Genomic DNA, 20,625 nt, shown 5'->3' on the forward strand with positions numbered 1-20,625 from the left:
CGTCATCCAACTGACGCACCTTCTTGGAAATTAGTTGATCGCATGTGGCCTGATTTTGCTTCTGAGCCCAGAAATCTGAGATTGGCTATATCAGCAGACGGGATTAATCCCCATAGTTTGTTGAGTTCTACATATAGTTGTTGGCCAATTTTAATGATCACATACAACCTTCCACCATGGTTGTGTATGAAGAGAAAATTTATTATGCTCACTTTGTTGATATCTGGTCCTAGACAACCAGGAAATGATATTGATGTTTACTTAGCACCTCTGATTGATGATTTAAAATGTTTATGGGATAAAGGTGTCGAAACATATGATGCATATCGAGAAGAAAGTTTTGCTATGGACAATCAATGATTTTCCTGCATATGGGAACATATCAGGATGTGTTGTGAAGGGATATCATGCATGTCCTATTTGTGTAGAAAAAACTTATTCAACAAGGTTGAAGCATTGTAGAAAAATGTCATATACAGGCCATAGAAGGTTTCTACCTTTATGTCATCCTTATCGAAGGCAAAAGAAGGCATTTAATGGGAATCAAGAATTTAACCATGCACCAAATCCATTGAGTGGCCATGAAGTTTTGGAAAGAGTTGAAAAAATTAATTATCAGTTGGGAAAAATCAACGGAAAGCTATCATCAAAGAGGAATGATGGAGAAACATGTTGGAAAAAGAAATCAATATTCTTTGAACTTGAATATTGGAAAGAGCTACATGTTTGGCATGTTCTTGATGTGATGCACATTGAAAAAAATGTCTGTGAAAGTCTCATCGGTGCATTATTTGACATTCCAGGAAAAACAAAGGATGAAGTCGTAGCAAGATTAGACCTTATGGAAATGAATTTAAGAACTGAACTGACACCAAGGATTGGGGAGAAAGAACGTTTCTGCCAGCTGCCTGTTACACTCTAAGTAAAGATGCGAAAAGAAGTATTTGCAATTCTTTGTCAGGAATAAAGGTCCCTGAAGGTTACTCATCTAATGTTAAAAACCTTGTGTCGATGAAGGATTTGAAACTTGTTGGCCTTAAGTCACATGACTATCACACTTTAATGCAACAATTGCTTCCAGTGGTTATTCGTGGTGTCTTGTCAAAACATGTCAGAGATACTATCACTCGGCTGTATTTCTTCTTCAATGCGTTATATAGTAAAGTAATAGACGTCTTAAAGATGGATGACTTGCAAAAAGAGATTGTAATGATATTGTGTTTGCTTGAAAAGTATTTCCCTCCTTCATTTTTTGATATAATGATTCATTTAACTGTTCATCTCGTGCGAGAGGTCAAATTGTGCGGACCCGTTTGGTATAGACACATGTACCCATTTGAAAGATACATGAAGATTTTGAAAGGTTATGTACGCAATCACAATCGGCCTGAAGGGTGTATAGCCGAATGTTACATTGCTGAAGAGGTTGTCGAATTTTGCTCAAACTATCTATCTAATGTCTACACAATTGGGATACCATCAAGTCATCACAAAGTAGAACGTACTAAGCCTTTATCGGGCGCAATAATGCACTCCGCTAGGCATGATGAGTTGCAACAAGCACATCGTTACATATTGATGAATGATGATGAGATTAATCCTTATATCGAGTATATTCTCTAACTTATCAATACTTTTATGCAATTTGAATTCATTCTATTGGTTTATTTATTTAAAATAATTCTATTAGGGCACACATGGTGGAGTTGAGAGCAAGATTTCCTCAGAAAGCTAAGTCTAAAAAGTGGCTACAAGATGAGCATAACCGAACATTTATTAACTGGTTGCATGATATTGTACGTTCCAAAACTACTATGTATTAGCATACATACAACTCTTGGTATCTTACGCAAAAATTTAAATTTTATTATATTGTTAACTATAGGTTGAACGTGCGGTTGACCATTCGACTCTTCAAATATCTGAAAGATTAAAGTGGATAGTGCGTGGACCTAGCAAGAAAGTGTTAAAGTATTCTAGTTATTTGATTGATGGGATTATTTATGCTACGAAATAACGTGATGATGTACGAGTTGCTCAAAACTCTGGAGTAAGCTTAGTCGCAAAGACAATGCAAGTGGCCAGTGCAAAGGATAAAAATCCAATTGTGTCGGACATGATTTTTTATGGAGTTATTGAAGAAATATGGTTACTTGATTACCACAAATTTCAAATTCCAATGTTCAAATGTAATTGGGTGGAGAATAATAATGGTATAAAAGTAGATGATCTTGGTTTCACATTGGTAAATTTGAAACGAATTTGATTCAAATCAGATTCTTTTATCTTGGGAAGTCAAACGAAGCAAGCATTTTATATTGAAGATCCTGAAGATCTTGTATAGAGTATTGTACTTGCAACTCCTACTAGAGAGTCATTTGAATACACAAATGGGGATGAATTGGAAGACACTATAGTCCACTATCAATCTTTTACCAGAGAGTTACCATCAATGGATGCTTACGGAGTAGATGACAATGAACCCCAATGCCTTCGTGAAGATTGTGATGGGACTTGGGTTGAAAATGTTTAACCAATTATATTTTGCTTTTGAAGATATGTTTGTAGACAATATTGATATGTATCTTATTTTTGAATATGATTTTGTGCACATTATGGTATTTCAAATTTTTATCTATGTATGTTGATTTTCTTTTGTAGGTGAATTTCTTATTGTGTATTTTTTTTTTAAATATTGATATGTTGTTTCACTTTTTTATCAATAGATTAAATTTGAGCTCTATGGCATCATTTGGAAAGCTTAAAATCAAATCTGATGGTGATGACACAATTCATGCTTCAAGCAAGAGAATAGGACAACCTGCAACGATTGGGAAGGGCAAAGAAAAAATTGCATCTACATCCACTAACAACGGTTTAGAGGTTAAGACAATGCTGGAATCTACAGACACTGAAACAACAAGAACATCTAGAGGTCGTACCCATCTAGATAAGCTTACTAAACAAAGGGTTCAAGGAATTCGAAAGGAGGTAAGATTTAATAAACTTGGACAGCCAGTAGGAGAAGCTGCTATTGAAATGCAAAGTTACATTGGCTTGCTTGCTCGAGAAAAGGTCAAGATATCTTACAAGATGTGGAAACAAGTTCCAAATGAAGTTAAAGAATTGATATGGGAATCAGTTAATGTAAGTAAGTTAAAAAAATTCTCGTCAATTATCATGTTGCAAAATTTAATTTTCATATCATGGCATGAATGAAAAGATGAGTTAAAGATAGTAAACCAGTATGAATTGCCTGCTATTCTTGCTACGCCAGCATTCAACAGTATGAATTTTATATATACAAGTTAAAGATTGGTTTTCTATTTCAAGTTGCTCTGTTGCATTCATTTCAGGTTTAGATAGTTCAGTTGAAGGTTCTTCAATTTCACAAAGTTCTGCTTCCTTTCTTTCAGCTTCGTATGCTTCAGTAGGTTGTTCTTCTGTTGTTCGTGATTCTCCTTGTTTCATTTCACCTTTAGATCCCTCAGTAGGTTCTTTTTCTATATCAGTGGGGTTTTCATTTGTACTTAGTTCTGCTAGCTTTATTTCAGCATTAGTAACATGTGACTCTGCTTCCTTTTTAAGGAAGTCATTTTCTGTCTTTGATTTCTCTAGAGAATTACTGTCATACTACTAAATCACATTTAGTGCATGGATAATACAAAACACTCAATGATGAGAATGCCTTAAACTTAATGAATGTGTGTGTTGTTTCAATGCTAGAACAATTTCCAGAAATTGTGTTTGCTTATGGTGTCAATGATGAATATAGGTACTAATCAGTTTATTGTATTCCCAATTGTGTTTTATAGCTGACATATGATGTTCCCCCAAGTTGGAAGAAGGGATGTTTGAATTCAGCAAGTAATAAGTGGCGTCAGTTTAAATCTCATCTCACTCAGACATTCATTTCGAAGAAGCTTGACAAACTCGAAGAGTTGGATGAACCACCTAGTGGCTATGGTCTTGCAAGAGATGATTGGATTTCTTTTGTCATGACTCGCATGTCTGACGACTTTATTGTAAGTTTAGTCTTTTGTTCTTTCAAAATAAGTAGATATTAAGGTAAATGATGAATTAGTAAATTTGATATGTGGAATGTTTCACTTGACTAGAAACTAAGTGAACAACAGAAGGAGAAAAGAAAGAAGAACATATACCCCCATCGCCTTGCTCGTAAAGGATATGCACGATATGCTGAAGAAATAGTAAGTATATTTTTCTTATAAAATTCGTATAACGATTTTTTTAGCATTTAATAATCATTCTTATTTAACATATATCATTCAATTATTCTTGTTCTTAGGCAAATGAATTATGTGACGATGATGAAATCAATAGAGCTATTATTTGGAAGAAAGGAAGGGTTAATAAAGAAGGGACATTTGATGGCCAAGAGTTGAAACAAACAATAGACAAGATTGTGAGAAGCTATGAGTAAAAATCAATTATTGTATTTCAATGAAACCTTTTAAAGTAATTTTTTTTTATTTGGATGACAAGATGATTATATACAACAGAAGCATGAGGGTACACTCGAAATTAATGGGACAAAAGAAGATATTCTTCCCAAAGCACTTAATTCAAGAGAACATAGTGGACGTGTGAGGGTTGTTGGAGGTCATATCACTCCAACATTGTTCTTTAATGTTAGTAGATGGAAGACTGACGATGTTGATAGAGAGCTAATGATTGAGCAAAAGAGAGAGTTGGTGGAGGCTAGAAAATTAATTCAAGAACAAGATACACGCATTCAAAAACTTGAAGCAATTGTCTACAAAAAGGGTGCATGGGGCAGTGACATTGATGACAAAGGAAGTTGCTCGGTAAAGTTACCTCAACAAAATGACAATAATCTGAACACCGATAAGACTTTCCCTAGTTATGAAGAGTTCAATGATGTCGAAATGCAAGTTGTGGATAAAGAAGTTGCTTTACAGGTATATAAGTTGTAGTTATATTTATTATTAAAATAAAGAGTTAGTATAATTCAATGACACAATTATTTATCTTTTAGGGTAAATCAGTTATTTTGACATTGGATTCTAGCACAGACATTGTTGCATATGGAACAATTGTTGAGGTCAATGGAGTTAATCACTCTCTCCATGGTGTTCTGTTACCCAAGAATTGTATGCGTGTATCCATCGATGAAGCAATGCAAAAATCAGCATGTTTGCCAGTTCCGATTCCCAATGAATGTGAAACTATTGGTGATGCTGTTGGAACCCATGTGGCTTGGCCAAAACACCTGCTAATGCTACGACAAAAGGTACATCTAAGATAATATTTCAAAATAAATATCTGTGAAACTATTTAGTATTGCACCTATCTAAAAAGTTTACAATTACAATTATTAGAAGCGTCAAATGAAGAAAATGGCTCATGTAGAAAATAACCAGACTTTGTCAATCAAGTGTGCCAAGATCATTGCGCATGGTGTATTGTTATTGTAAGTGTTCTCTTGAGAATGGAAGGAAATTGTCAATTTTTTTAGATCATGAGGTATTTCAAGATGATTATGAACTGAACTTGCATCTCGAGGACATTAGTTCTTTGTATCACTTGGAGCCAATTTCAGGAAATTGTGTGGTTGTTTACATATGGTAAGTCTTCGAATTACCTTAAACTTTGTTTGTTCTTTTTTTAATTTAGTATATAAGAAGCGCATACTTTATTAGTTCAGTATTTAATATCTAATGTAGTTCTGATTTTTTTTATTTCAAATGGCAGGAATCTTTATAAAAAATTGGTAAAAGAAAATAAGATTGATAAATTCAGATTTGTAAATCCGCACAGCATCCCAAACTTTCAAAAAATCACACAAGACAAAATAGGTAAAACTGAACGGTTGAACTAGAGGGCGAGTTTTTTAGCAGATAGGATGAGTGGTGCATCAATTAATCAATTAGTTTTGGTGCCAAGTTGTAATGGGTAATGAACATCTTTAATATCATTTTCAATTGACTATTTTAGTGAATTGTATGCACTAATTTTGTATTTGTGTGTAGTTTCCATTGGAATTTGACTGTCATTAAACCTCATAAGGAGATTGTTTACTTGTTGGATTCTTTAAGTCATCGCATTCGTGATGAAGATTGGAAATATGTTGTGAAAATGTGAGTTTATATATGTTTTTTATTATGTATTTAATTTAGTCATAAAACACTTATATATCAACTATGTTGAATGTATATATGAAGGGCGTTAAGATTGTTTAATTCGAACAATGGAAGGAAAGGAAGGAAGCATGTACAATGGGAAGTAATCAAGGTATGAGTACATCTATTTCAATCAATCAAGGTATGTGTATATTTATCATTAACAATATGAATTGCCTTTAACGTAGGCTCCTAGGCAGCCATATGCGGAACAATATGGTTATTATGTGATGAGATTTATGAGACAAATTACTGAAGAAATTGCAATGATCGAGGAGGATACACTACCATCGATAATAATTGATCCTGTTCGAACCAAGAGTCAACGAACGCTGGGGATGCGGCGCTCCCTGCTGGATCCTCGAGTGCTCCGGTGAACCTGCAGCAAAACCGAGCCGGGAGGGGTGTCCCGGCGACGGCCCTCCGACGCTCAAGTCAGGTAAGCTACGATGAACAAAGTGGCTTCCAAAATCTCAGAATACGTACCTCTCCGGCGAAACCTGAGGTTCTTTATATAGAGCTATGAAGGGTCTGGGCACACGTACCTAGGTGCATAAGTGTCTTCTGTCTTTTCCTAGGTATGCGGCTGTCAGAAAGCTTACCTGTCCTTTCTTAGGTATGTGGCTGTCAGAAAACTTACCTGACCCATATCGCTACAGTCAAAGCATGCCCTCGATGGGACAACAGAACCCCCTGTCACGAGATTTGGAGTATGACACACACGTGAAACCTACCGGTTGTCAGAGGAGAAATCCTCGGGTCTTTTTCCTTGCTCCAAAACTTGTCGTCCGAGCGGACATCTCCCTAAACATCCGACCGGACATACGCAATGGTTTACCTGTGCTTGGTGGAGGCGAATAAACAGGGGCGCTTTATGACTGTGACCGGTCAAAATGTCAGCTCGGTCCGTGACCTTTTTAACTGAGCGTCGGAACCCCGATTTGACAGGGTCTTCTAACTATAAGTGCGAGCCGGCCGGACCCTTCCGGGTATTCGATTCCATCGGGCGGCCGGCAGTCCGGTCGGGCCGGCCGTCTACAGTCGTCCGTCCGGTCGGACCACACTTTCCTCGGATGAGCGGCTGCTCCGGTGACTTTAACTTGGCGTTGACTTTGCCTGAAAGGGGGGGCCCGCTCTTACTACCGGATCAATAATATTATCTTTATCATCTCAAATAATTAGAAGTTATTTAGTTTCCAATTAATTATATTTTGTTCTTTAAGATCATATAATTTATATGTGTTCACAGTTCACAAAAGCGGAATACTCTCAAGAAGAAATTGATGAAGTGTGCTCTGAGATAGCCGAATGCATACAAGATCATATTTATGAATAGGTATATACATGAGTTCATCTTATTGCATTTGACAATGATAATATTCAGTTAAATTGAAACAAATTGGCAATGTTTCAACATAGGAAACCAACCTCTATTTTTTAGGATCTACTATATGAAAATACTGTATGAGAAGTTTAATTTAGAGTATATCACAATGAATAAAATAACAAACCTTGTTAGCCAGTTTTTGTTATATACTTTGCAAACTCTAAAACTCTATATTACTGGAGACTAGCTAGACTCATTGTTGTTGAATTGGATTAAAATCATGTGATTTTTATTTTCATAGGAAGTAAAAGGGTGTTATATACTTAGCCAGTTTTGGTACTTTAATCATAGGAATTGCACAAGTAGAGAAGATTTAATCTAACAAAACAATATACTTTGGCATATATATGTGTGATATATTGTTATGGGTACTATTTAGTTTTGTAAACTTTGGTGATGTTTGGATGTTGATGTTTGGTACTTTAATGATGTTTAGATGATGATGTTTGGATTGTAGGTTCTTGATCAATGATATTTTGTAGATAACTTGAACTGAAAGTGAGGTATGCAGTAATTTTAGTTTGTGCCTAGAAAGAAGTATTGTTATCATATTCAATTGTGTACAGCGTCTTTGTCATCATCATCTTTTTGCCATTTACTCCTGGGAAATGACTTAACTTGCAATCATATGCTATTTACCTCAGGGAAAAGATAATGACCCCGTACCCATAAAGGAGAAGAAAAGAGAAGCTAGGAGGGAAGAGAAACTAGAAAAGGCTGCAGTTCTCGATATGGTGTTTAGAAGATGCACAGGCTATTTAGAAGATGCACAGGTAGAGAAGATTTGATCCAACAAAACAAGATATTTTGGACTTTATATATATGTGTGATATATTGTTATGGGTACTATTTAGTTTTGTAAACTTTTGTGATGTTTGAATGTTGATGTTTGGTACTTTAATGATGTTTGGATGATGATGTTTGGTACTTTAATGAAATTTACATTGTAAATATTGATTATGTTTGGATTGTAGGTTTTTTATCAATGAAATTTGCACTGGATGAAATTTGCACTGGATGATGATGTTTTTTATAAACCGTTGAGTAGGAAAAGATTAATAAGTTTTTTATTTATTGTCAAAATGTTGTATATTGTACTCAAAGACATCAGTTTAAATATGTCAAACTGTTGTCAATGGCGTTAAAAGACAATAGTGAAAAATCATTTTCAAACTGATGTTAAATAACATTGTTCACTAAAAAGACAACGGTTTTTAACCGTTGTCATTGGCAAAAAAGACAACAGTTTTTAGCCGTTGTCTAGACAGTTCAAAACTGTCGTTGAAGAGCCTATTATTAAAGGCATACGCTCAAAGACAACAGTGAACAACTGTTGTCGTTGAATGAAAAGACAACGGTTTTTTACCGTTGTAAAACTGTTGTTTTTGTCTTCAAAGACAACGGTTAAAAACTGTTGTCTTTGGATATCCTCTTTAACAACACGACATTTAACAACAGTCCGAAAGGGGCTATGACAACGGTGAAAAATCGTTGTTATTAGGCTTTTTTCTTGTAGTGGTTCCGAACTATGTGGCTATCAAAATTTTAAAAAATGATATGGTTAAAGTCCCATCAAATAGCCAAGCACGATTCTTAGAAGTTTGGTCGAGCACTTGTAAGAAGCCACCGAAGACCCCTAGTTTGGTTTTCCTAAGAGATTTCGAGCGGACGTTTTCCATGTATGATTCTGAGTGAGCCAAGTCTGTTGGTGGGCTCGGAGGTTTGATATATTCAACACCTCTCTTCAGGGTCCAATTGGACTTCATAATTAGAAAGATGGATTGAAACAGCAAAGGTTAACTCAACCGCTCAAATACTCAATACCCCTGTATATATCCGACTAGACTTGTTTGGAATGAAGGTCCAGTTGGATATCATTAAGATTGTCACAGATACATCACTAGGACTTATTAAGGTCTGTAAACTCCGAAAGATCCATCACTATGGAATAATAATCAACAACCCATCCACCCGATAATTCTTTTAACGTTATGTAACCGTTGTCGAGGAATCATTAAAAAAGGTTATGTGCAAACCCGTACAATGAGAGTTTCTATCCACCAAGCACATAAATCGATTGACACAATTAGGGAAGGATGACATACTATTAGCATGGTTAGTATTATTTTAGTAACTTGACTCATTTATTCGTGCTAAAGGAACACAATACCATATATATTTAAAACTTCTTCTTCCCATACAGGTAAATGCTTTCATCACTCCACTATTTCTCGTCGTTATTAGGGATGGCAATGGGTCGGGTTCGGGTCGGATTCTATATCCTCCGTCCCCATACCCATCGGGTATAGGATCTCCGATGGATATACCCATACCCATTAAAGGATCAGATATCTTCTATAGTTTTAATTTTTCTTCTTTCTATCCAAACACTTTACATGAACTATCTTTATGTTTTGGCACAAATTGGAGTTTGGCAAGCAAATTTTGCAATTACACCCGAAAAATTTTGCAATCGCCCCTACTGTAATTGCATAGTTCATGTAAAGTATTAAAATTTTCTTTAATATATGTATATATATTATCTAATCGGGTATTCGGGTCGGGTATCGGGTATTGATAGTCCCTCCATACCCTCCTCCATTCGGGTCGGGTATCGGATCCTCCATCGGGTTCGGGTGGAATTGCCATCCCTAGTCGTTATTTTTGTATTATCACTATTGAGTCTATCCATCTGACTTGAGTGTTAGAATCATTGTTCTGGGATCCATCCCTAGCTTGCAGGTCTACAGACATTTCCCTCTTCTCCTGTCCTGTTTGATGTGGCAGGTTTGCTCATGGCTTCAAACTCTCTCCCAAAGTATTTTTGCCATCAATAACAAGTCGCCTCATGGTGGTCCATCTTCATCGACGACGGACAGAAACACCTCATTATGAAATGATTAAATAATATTTGTTCACTTCATTATTTTTTTATTCCATATTTAACTTTCAAATTCTAGTAACAAGTTGGCAAAAAATGATCACGTTCACCTAGCACTTCCGTCAATTCATCCCAAAATTAACATAGAAAAGATAAATCACATATAACTATGGATCCTTAGAATAATGACAAATGCATGAACACTCCTACTATTATCCTTAGAATAATTAGAATAATGACAAAAGCACAAATGCTCCTCGTTGTCTGAATCTCTCAGACACAGAAGAAATTCCTTAAGAGCAGAAGATTAAATTAATCTCGCCTCAATAAAAATAAAAGTTCTATGTCCTCTATAGTGCCACTATCTTAGTCTAACCAGAAACTATTGTCTCCATGAAACTTCACAATATTACATGCTCATCACCAAATGTTAATAGTGATTTTTCTCCACATTTCGATAAAGGCACATAGTCATTTAATTATTTTTAAAAAAACAAGTTAACTACTTTATTAAACTTAATTAAATTAACCAAACAACGTACATATTTAAATTTGCTAACGAAATGACTCAATAAGCCAATCCATTAGTAGAAAGAAAAAAGTAAGAGTGTGTTTTAAATATCTAAAAAAAGGCCAAAATAAGTAGCATGCAGTCCAGGCGTGATAATTTAAATAATATTACAGTAAACGAATCCTATTATTCCTACAGGATACTGCCAAAATCTTTCGAGCTAGCTATTATTTGCTACATATCTTTGTCGAGTCAGTGGCAACCCTTCCAGAGGAGTTGAGTGCCAGGTGTCAGTTCGTACGAGCAGGTGTCAATTCCTAAGATTTTTCATATCTTCGAAGGCGACAAATAGCTTGACCCCGTTCCGGAACAGATGCACATTCGATTGGTCCAGTAAAAGAAAGCACTCCATCAACACATTCTTCATTTCCAGATGCCTAAATTCGTATATATTTATTTATACAGTACATATACCACTTCTGCACAGACACTAGAGTCTCTTCTCCTTCAGCTCATTGTTTCAGTTCGAATGGAAAAGAGTGCAGTGCAAATCGGTGAGAGCGATACATAAACAGAAAGGAAATAATTGAGGAATCTCCACTGCTCCCACCCCAACCGGACTTCTCTTAAAATAGCGCTGTTGAGGTCCTTCGTAGGCCACTTTTGGTCACCGTCTCCTGATTCTTCATCAACTGAGGCAACCCATGCACAATGACGCAAATGCTAATTAGTATATCGATCGATCGAGAGAGAGTAGCACAAGAACAAGATTAATCCGAGTTTCAGATTAAGTATATAGCTAGCAGGACCTCTTCATTTTGCTTCTTCAGCTTGGCATTTTCCTCCTGGAGATGAGAGACCTCCATCTCTAGCTCGATGGTGTAGGCCTGCAACAGGGGAGGTTTAAGACATATAAAAGACGAAGAACAGAGCTAGCGTTAACGGGCGAAATATGTGACATGACTGGCCTGCTTCCTCGCGCGTGATCGAGCAGCGGACTCTCGGTTCTTGATCATTCTCTTTTGGTGGCGGTCGGCGCCGCCGGGGTGGATCTCCGTCGTCGATCTCTTCCTCGAGCAGAGGGAGAAGAGCGCGGCAGGGCGAGGGGGGACGGCGGAAAAATCACAGGAGATGGAGCCGTTGCCGTTGGTGTTGTTGGAGCTGGAATTGGACTGCGTGTTGGCCTGCTGATCGGCTTCGCCCAGGAACTCCTTGGCGGAGTTGAGGCTGAGTGCGGTTTCGAGAGGCGGAAGCGACGGCTCCTTCGCGGCGGCCTGCGGCTGGTACAACGGCCGGTTCAGCGGCCCGGCGAGGAAGTCCTGGAGGACCATGCTGGGCAAGCGCAGAAAACAGTCGGCTTGGCGGCCATGGTAGACCGGGTGGCGGTCGAGAGGAGGAGGAGAGGCGTTCAGGCTTATGTCCTTCCACAGCTCCTCCATGGTGCGGCGCTTGGGTGTTTGGGGGAGCACGGAGGAGGAAGGGGAGCACCTCGACGACGACGACGACGACGACACCCCCTTGTGGTGGCGATCTTGCTCCTCCAGCGACCACATGAACGAGAAAGAAAGACAGATAGAGAGAGAGAGAGAGAGAGATCCGGCGGAGAGCCGGGAAGAAGAGGGGTCTGAGAGGCTCTGAATGGTCTCAAGTTTGATCAAATAAATAAATAGGAAAGAAAGAAAGAAAGAAAAGTCATACGCACCTTACAATAAGTACACCCATGCACGTGCTTACGAATCACACCGCCCAATAAAACCTCAACAGCGGCTAAGGGAGAGAACGCCTGCTACAGAACGCTCCTCCTTCGACTAATCCGGTAAACTCTAACGAAATTTTTACTGCCGCATGTGAGATAATAAACTAATCTCACGAAATCCAGGCTTAAAACTGGATAAGAAATTGCAGATAACAATAGTTCGACTGAGGAAGGAGAATGAGTCGGAACAGGGGAATGAGAACCGCCGGTCGGCCGGCTGGCTGGCTATTCGTGGGGAAAGAAAGAGATCGAGTCGATTTGACGCGTCACTGTATCGAGTAGACTGTGCTAGATTCGCAGGGGAATATACAAGCAAAAAATAGGGTAAGTGAGTGGAAATCGGAGAGACTTGGAATTCTATAATGATCAGTCTACAGCTGCCGAATACCCATCGGGTTAACAGAGACCTGAACAGCAAGCAGAGGCATGCAGGATGACGCTGCAGTGAGTGGTGCACTGTGCGAGGCCTCGGAGAGCAGGCGTCCACAGCTAATCTTGGATGAATGGCAGTGACGGGTTTGTACGTGAAAGTAGTCATCCGAGGGGCTAAGTGCGGTGCATGAAGACCTTGCCGGAGTAGGCAAGGACACTAGTATCCTGCTGCTCGTATAGTGGAGTTATGTACGCGACCGGAGACCGGAGACCGGACGCTACGTAGTGGAAGCCGCTCAAGCTGGCATTTTTGTTTCAGATATTTCTTTCTTTGGTCGGGTATATAGCCGGACACCGCTTGTGTTTGACTTATTTTTCTTACCAAAATAAAGACAACTGTTAACTAAATAAACATACTTGTCATATCTTGTTCATTATTTACTGCCCGAAAAAAAACTACCATGTCTACACGTCGACAGTAAGAGGTGATAAAAGATAAAATCGCCATCTCTGCTATTATTATTTCTCTAGGGTGGCCTTTGATGGTCTCAAAATGAGATAAATTTTAGAGGACTTCGTTTAACAATAATAATACATGTAAAAGAGTGATGAATTCTTATAAATTTCTAGACCTCATGAATTTTATGAAATAAAATAAAAATTTATAACAGAAAATATAAAATCATGAACATGAATTTAGTTTGAACAAAAGCGTGACATAACAATATGCAGTATAAATAAATAGCAACAAGGAATTTGATTGCATAGTATCGTCTAATAATTGTTGGTTGGTCTTAGGAATATCATACCGATTCCCTTTATAAAAATTTTGTACAAATTCTGAATTTTTTCTAATAACCTATTGTGATCTTTAGAAATTTAATTCGAAATTGCAAACGAAACTTAACATTATTGATTCCAAATTTAACTTATCTGTTCTTAGAGGTTTAGACTTGGATCGCAAACGATACTTAACATTATAGATCCAAATTCACCTATGCTACAAATTCAATTAAATATTTATTTCGAAAATCGGCTCCCAGATCAAACATGACGAGGTACTTGGCCTTCTTGGATATGGGAACATCCACCACTGCCTCGACAAAACTTCTTAACGAAATTTAATATTAAATTTCCTTATATAACTCTAGGTTTAACCAAATAGAACAATCGAATCACAAGATCGAAAAATAAAAGAAACACAAATTCGAAACAAATCTGAACATCTAGAATCTCTAGCCTCTTGTGTTTGGAATTCATACAAATAAAAACTAGTATGATGTGGAAAATAATTACTAGTTATACCTTTCTTTATATGCAACAACCTCTTGATCTTCTACCGTATTCCTCTTCTTATCTCGGACGTCGTGTGAGCGACGATCTTTTAAGACGAGAACCACCCAAGCCCTTCTTCTTCCCTCTTCCAAGTTTCGGCCAAGCAAATTTCTCTAAGAGATAGCAAGTCTCGGTCACCACCACCAAGCTCCAAGAGATGCTAGAAACAAAGCCTTCATTTCCTCCTTCTCCTAGCAAAATCCGGCCACCTTCCAAGCTCCAAGAGATGATGAGGTTCGGCCAAGGAGAAAAAAGAAAAAGGAAAAGGGAGAATAAGAGGGCCGACCACACCAAGGAAGAGAGGAAAGGAATAGAAGAGAGTTCTCTATTTGAAGGCACCCCTCCCTCTCTTTTATAATCCTTGGTCTTAGCAAATAAGGAAAGTTTAATAAAAACTTCCTTATTTTCTTTGCCATGAAAAGAAAAATTTAATTGATAAAAAATAATTTCCTTTTCTTTTATTAAAGTGGTCGGCCACCTCTAATTCTCCAAGCAAGTAAAGTTTTAATCACAAGAATTAAAACTTCCTAATTTGTTTTCAGAAATTTTTAAAATAAAAATTTCTCTATTAATTTTTCCTTGTTAGTTATAAAAAGAAATTTTTATAAATTAAAATCTCTCTATTAAAACATGTGGATGATTCTCAAAAAGGAAAGTTATCTTTAAAATTAAAATCTTTCTCTCAATCTACAAATATTCTTAATCTGTTGTAGAAACTATAATAGGAAAGATTTAATATTAAAACTCTCTTTTAAAATTATAGCATGGTTTCATAAAAGGAAAGTTTTATCAAAAGTTAAAATCTTCATTTCAATCTACAAATAAGGAAAGATATCAAATCTTTTCTTAATCTTTTGTAGAAAGCTATAAAAGGAAAGATTTAAATTTTAAACTCTCTTTTAAAACTATGAGGATGGTTTCATAAAAAGAAAGTTTTATCAAAAATTAAAATATTCCTTTTAACTACAAATAAGAAAAGATATCTGTTGGTCCCTTTGGAGGCCGGCAAGAGCGGAGGGGTGAATTTCCCTACAAAAAAAATCACAGACCTTTCTCGGATATTCAACTAATTTAAAAGAACTTGTAATAAAAAATAAAGAGACTAATAAAATGCAAATCAGATACAGAGGTTTACTTGGTTTGCAATCAGGGGATTGCTAATTCAAGGAAAGTAAGCGTACTATCTGATGATCTCCTTCGGGCGGAGTAGCCTCTTTACAGCGTTAACAACACAAATAAAAAGAACAGAAATGAAAGCACAGAGAAAACTGATTACAAGTGAGTTGAATGATCTGTGCAAATCAGTGCTATATTTATAGCACTGGTCGGGGCACCCCCGAAGGTTTTCGGGCGCCCTGAGGGGATAAAATTTTATCCACCAACGTTCAGATCGAGTTTGACTTGATCTTGCCAATTTCTCTCGTCTGGGTGCCCGGAAGAGTTTCGGGCGCCCCGAATGGTTCCGGGCGCCCCGAGCCCTAAAGTCAATAAAGGTTGACTTTTTCGTCTCCGGTTCAGCTCGTCTCGGTCCGGGTCTTGTTCGCTCCGACTCCGCTAGCTTAGGTGATCTCGACCATCCGGAATAAGGCTCACCCGAACCCAAGTTCCGGCATTCTCCTCGAGCAGCCTTTCTTCCCGGTTTCTCGTCCCTCGAACACCGTGCATGTTCTTCTCGTCCACCGGTGTACTCTTCCGCGGTCACCTCGTCCCTCGGACGCACCAAGCCCGTCGGCTCTCTCCCCGTGCCGTCCTTCTCGCTAGCCGCGTCTTCCGCTCGACTTCCTGTGTTCCTAAGCTCCTGCACACTTAGACACAAGGGTTAGACAAAACAGGACCTAACTTAACTTGTTTGATCACATCAAAACACCTTGGGGTTCCAACAATCTCTCCCTTTTTTATGTGAGCAACCCAAGTTAAGGTAGGGTAAACATATGCAATAAAAACAGTTAATTTACAAATAAGTCTAAAGATTTGTCAATTAAAAAAAAATGTACCTCCCCCTAGACTTAACATTCTTCTCCCCCTTTGATCACATAAAAAATGGGGTTCCTTCTAACAAGTCTAAGGTAAATTCTAACTTAAAAATTTTTTTAAGTGTTAACGAAAAATTTAAGTTAGAAAATTTCTAAGTTTAAAAGAAAATTTTCATTGGTGAAAAAAAATGTCTAAGTAAATTTCTAACATAATTGAATTTTTCTAAGGAAAACAAAAAAACTAAGTTAGAAAATTTTCAGAAGAAATTTTTTTTTTCAATAAGTGTTGCAAAACTAAAAAATATTTCCTAAGTTAAAAGAAAATGTGCAATGGAATAATTTTAAAAAAAATTCTAAGTTTTTGAGAACATGAATATTTTTGAAAATTTTCTCTAAAACAAATTGAATAACCTTTTTAAAGCATTAAGTAATATAAATTAATGTTTTTTCAGTTAGTCGATTAAACTTTTCATTTCAATACTTGGCTTCCAGGCAGTGGCGAGGCACTAGGCCTTCTTGGTTATTGGAGCAACAACCACTTTCTAGACAAAACCGCATAAAGAAATTAGATGTTTAATTTCCTTGCTGAAAATGCTAAGTCATAATTTCAAATTCAAGTTAAACATGTTTTCGGAACTCAATAGAGATTCATACCTACAGGGTTAATCAAGTATTTCCTAGGTATATAGACTTTTGATATTTTTCTAATTTGACTTTGGTGAAACCTATAATACAGTTTAATCCTCTATAATTTTTAAAAGCAAAAATATTTGAACAAGTAGATTTTTTCCAATTTTCTATTTCTTCTTTTAATTTATTATTTTCTAGTTTCAATTTATCAAAATCCTCTATTAGACATGATTTTACCAAAATTCTTTTTGTTTCTAAAATTTCATTTTTTAATTTGGTATTTTCATTTTCTAATTTATACATGGATTTTGTCATAGATTTAATTCCAAAGTAAAGTTGATCAGGGGGTAAGAGGCATATCTCACTTACCATATCAGACTTGAAGCCTGAATCTCCCCCTGCTTCGCTGCTTTCATCTGAGGTCGCTCCCCCTTCATCGATGCTGGGTTCTGATGTACTTTGCCCTTCGTAGCTTGCTATCAACGCTAGCCCGACATATTCTTGAATCTCGAACTCAGATGATGAAGTGTCATACCAAGTAGCTTTTAGGTTCTTGTGCTTTTTGGGTACCTTGATTTTGTCCTTCTTGAGTTCTGGGCAGTCCTCTCTTAGGTGTCCTTCCTTTTGACACTGGTAGCAACACATCCTTCTTCTATTTCTTGAATTCTTTTTATTCTGCATTTCTTTAAATTTATTAGATCTAAAAAACTTTTTAAATTTTCTTACCATATATGCTTCCTGATCCTCTTCTGAATCTGACTCGGGTTCATCCTTCTTGGTTGCGTTTAGTGCAATCATTTGACTTGCTTCCTTTGTTGTCCCGACAGACCTGGTTTCATGTAGTTCAAGTGTAGAGAACAATTCTTCTAAGGTACTTACCTCCAGATCCTTTGAAATGTAATAGACATCGATGATTGACGTCCATTCTGAAGTTCTGGGAAACGCGTTGAGTGCGTAGCGTATGGTGTCCCGATTTGTTATTGTTTCTCCGAGGTTCTCAAGACGAGTAATCAATTCTTTTATCTTTGCGTGTAGATTGGCCACCTTCTCACTTTTTCCAGACGGATGTTCATCAGCTTGTTCCGGAGGATGCCTCTTCTAGCGAGCTTCGCTTCGGATGTGCCTTCGTGGAGTTCCAGGAACTTCTCCCAGAGTTCTTTAGCAGATGAATAGCTTCCGATGCGGTTGATCTCTTGAGGTGGCAACACGCTCAGCAGGTGATATTCCACACGGTGGTTTACTACAGACTCATTCTGCTCCTTCTTTGTCCAAAGGCTCTCTTCTTTTTCTTCTCCATCTTGATTCGTCGGAGCTACAAAATCATACTTCATAATAGACTGAATTTCGAAATCAGTTTTTAGGAATACCTCCAGACGACGCTTCCAGTCTGCGACGTCCCCCTCGAATTTTGGTGGAACGATGCTTGGTCCGACCATCTCGTTGCTTCAATCAACGGTTAGTTCTTCTGAAGCGCCTTGCTCTGATACCACTTGTTGGTCCCTTTGGAGGCCGACAAGAGGGGAGGGGTGAATTGCCCTACAAAAAAAACCACAGACCTTTCTCAGATATTCAACTAATTTAAAAGAACTTGTAATAAAAAATAAAGAGACTAATAAAATGCAAATCAGACACAGAGGTTTACTTGGTTTGCAATCAGGGGATTGCTAATCCAAGGAAAGTAAGCGCACAATCTGATGATCTCCTTCGGATGGAGTAGCCTCTTTACAGCATTAACAACACAAATAAAAAGAACAAAAATGAAAGCACAGAGAAAACTGATTACAAGTGAGTTGAATGATCTGTGCAAACCAGTGTTATATTTATAGCACTGGTCGGGGTGCCTCGAAGGGTTCCGGGCGCCCTGGAGGGATAAAATTTTATCCCCCAACGTTCAGATTGAGTTTAACTCGATCTGGTCAATTTCTTTGGTCCGGGCGCTCGGAAGGGTTTCGGGCGCCCCGGGCTGCTCCGAGCGCCCGGAATGGTTCCGGGCGCCCCGAGCCCTAAAGTCAACAGAGGTTGACTTTTTCGTCTCTGGTTCAGCTCGTCTCGGTCCGGGTCTTGTTCGCTCCAGCTCCGCTAACTTGAGTGATCTCGGCCATTCGGAATAGGGCTCACCCGAACCCAAGTTCCGACCTTCTCCTCGAGCAGCCTTCCTTCCCGGTTTCTCGTCCCTCGAACGCCGCGCACGTCCTTCTCGTCCACTGGTGTACTCTTCCGCGGCCACCTCGTCTCTCGGACGCACCGAGCCCGTCGGCTCTCTCCCCGTGCCGTCCTTATCGCTAGCCGCGTCTTCCGCTTGACTTCTTGTGTTCCTAAGCTCCTGCACACTTAAACACAAGGGTTAGATAAAACAGAACCTAACTTAACTTGTTTGATCACATCAAAACACCTTGGGGTTCCAACAATATCAAACCTTTCCCTTAATCTTTTGTAGAAAGCTATAAAAGGAAAGATTTAAATTTTAAACTCTCTTTTAAAACCATGGCTTCCACATAAGAAAGATTTAAAAAAAAATAAAATCCTTTTTAATTTAATGTGGTCGGCCACACCAAGCTTGGATTCAAGCTAGGGTCGGCCACACAACTTGGCTCATCCTATTTGCTTGGTCGGCCCAAGCTTGGGTTCCAAGCTTGCTTAGCCGACCACCTTAGGATGGGTATAAAGGTGGGTATAGGTGGGTATAATTCTTTATAAATAAGAGGCTACGATAGGGACCGAGAGGAGGAATTGATTTTGGTCTCCCGATGAAATTAAGCTTCCCGTGTTCGCCCCGAACACCCAACTTAATTTTATCAATAATAATTCATTCCACTAAAGAATTATTATTGAACTACCGCATCAATCCCAAATTATATTTTGGGCTCCTTCTCATCATGAGTGTGTTAATCTCCCTGTGTTTAAAATGTCGGATGCTCACTAATTAATTGAGTTACTAGCAACTCACTTTAATTAATATCTTAGTCCAAGAGTAGTACCACTCAGCCTTATTGGCATGTCGGACTAAGTCCACCTGCAGGGTTTAACATGACAATCCTTATGAGCTTCTCTTGGGGGCATTATCAACCTAGATTACTAGGACACAGTTTCCTTCTATAATCAACAACACACACTATAAGTAATATCATTTTTCCAACTTATCGGGCCTATTGATTTATCAAACTAAATCTCACCCTTTGATAAGTCAAAGAAATAAATACTAAATATATGTGCTTGTTATTATATTAGGATTAAGATCACACACTTCCATAATAACTAAGGTCTTGTTCTTTTATTAAGTTAGTATAAAAAGAACTTACCTTAAATGATCATGCTCAATACACTCAGAGTGTACTAGTGTAATTTATCAGTCAAGAGAAACTAATATCTAATTACGCTACGACTATTCCAATGGTTTGTTCATTTCTATCTCAGTCGTGAGCTACTGTTTATGATTTATAAGGAATTGATAACATTATCTTCTGTGTGTGACACCACACACCATATTATCTACAATATAAATTAATTGAACAACTACACTTAGCATAAATGTAGACAATTGACCAATGTGATTCTTTATTTCTAAATGAATATTTTATACAAAAGCTAGGATTTTAGTATACACTCTAACAATAAT

The 20,625-nt window shown here is 37.7% G+C and overlaps 1 protein-coding gene across 1 annotated transcript; it reads right to left on the reverse strand.

The window, feature by feature from the left end:
• Positions 1 to 11,337: 11,337 nt before the first annotated feature.
• LOC121979275 (protein FD-like) lies at positions 11,338 to 12,611 on the reverse strand. Its single transcript, XM_042531241.1, has 3 exons — positions 11,912 to 12,611; positions 11,753 to 11,830; positions 11,338 to 11,635 (listed from the first exon to the last, which is right to left on the reverse strand). The coding sequence occupies exons 1-3, from the start codon at positions 12,494 to 12,496 to the stop codon at positions 11,570 to 11,572; spliced, it is 729 nt and encodes a 242-aa protein (XP_042387175.1). The 5' UTR covers positions 12,497 to 12,611; the 3' UTR covers positions 11,338 to 11,569.
• Positions 12,612 to 20,625: the final 8,014 nt, after the last annotated feature.

This window comes from Zingiber officinale, chromosome 5A (assembly GCF_018446385.1).
Source record: "Zingiber officinale cultivar Zhangliang chromosome 5A, Zo_v1.1, whole genome shotgun sequence".
NCBI lineage: Eukaryota > Viridiplantae > Streptophyta > Magnoliopsida > Zingiberales > Zingiberaceae > Zingiber > Zingiber officinale.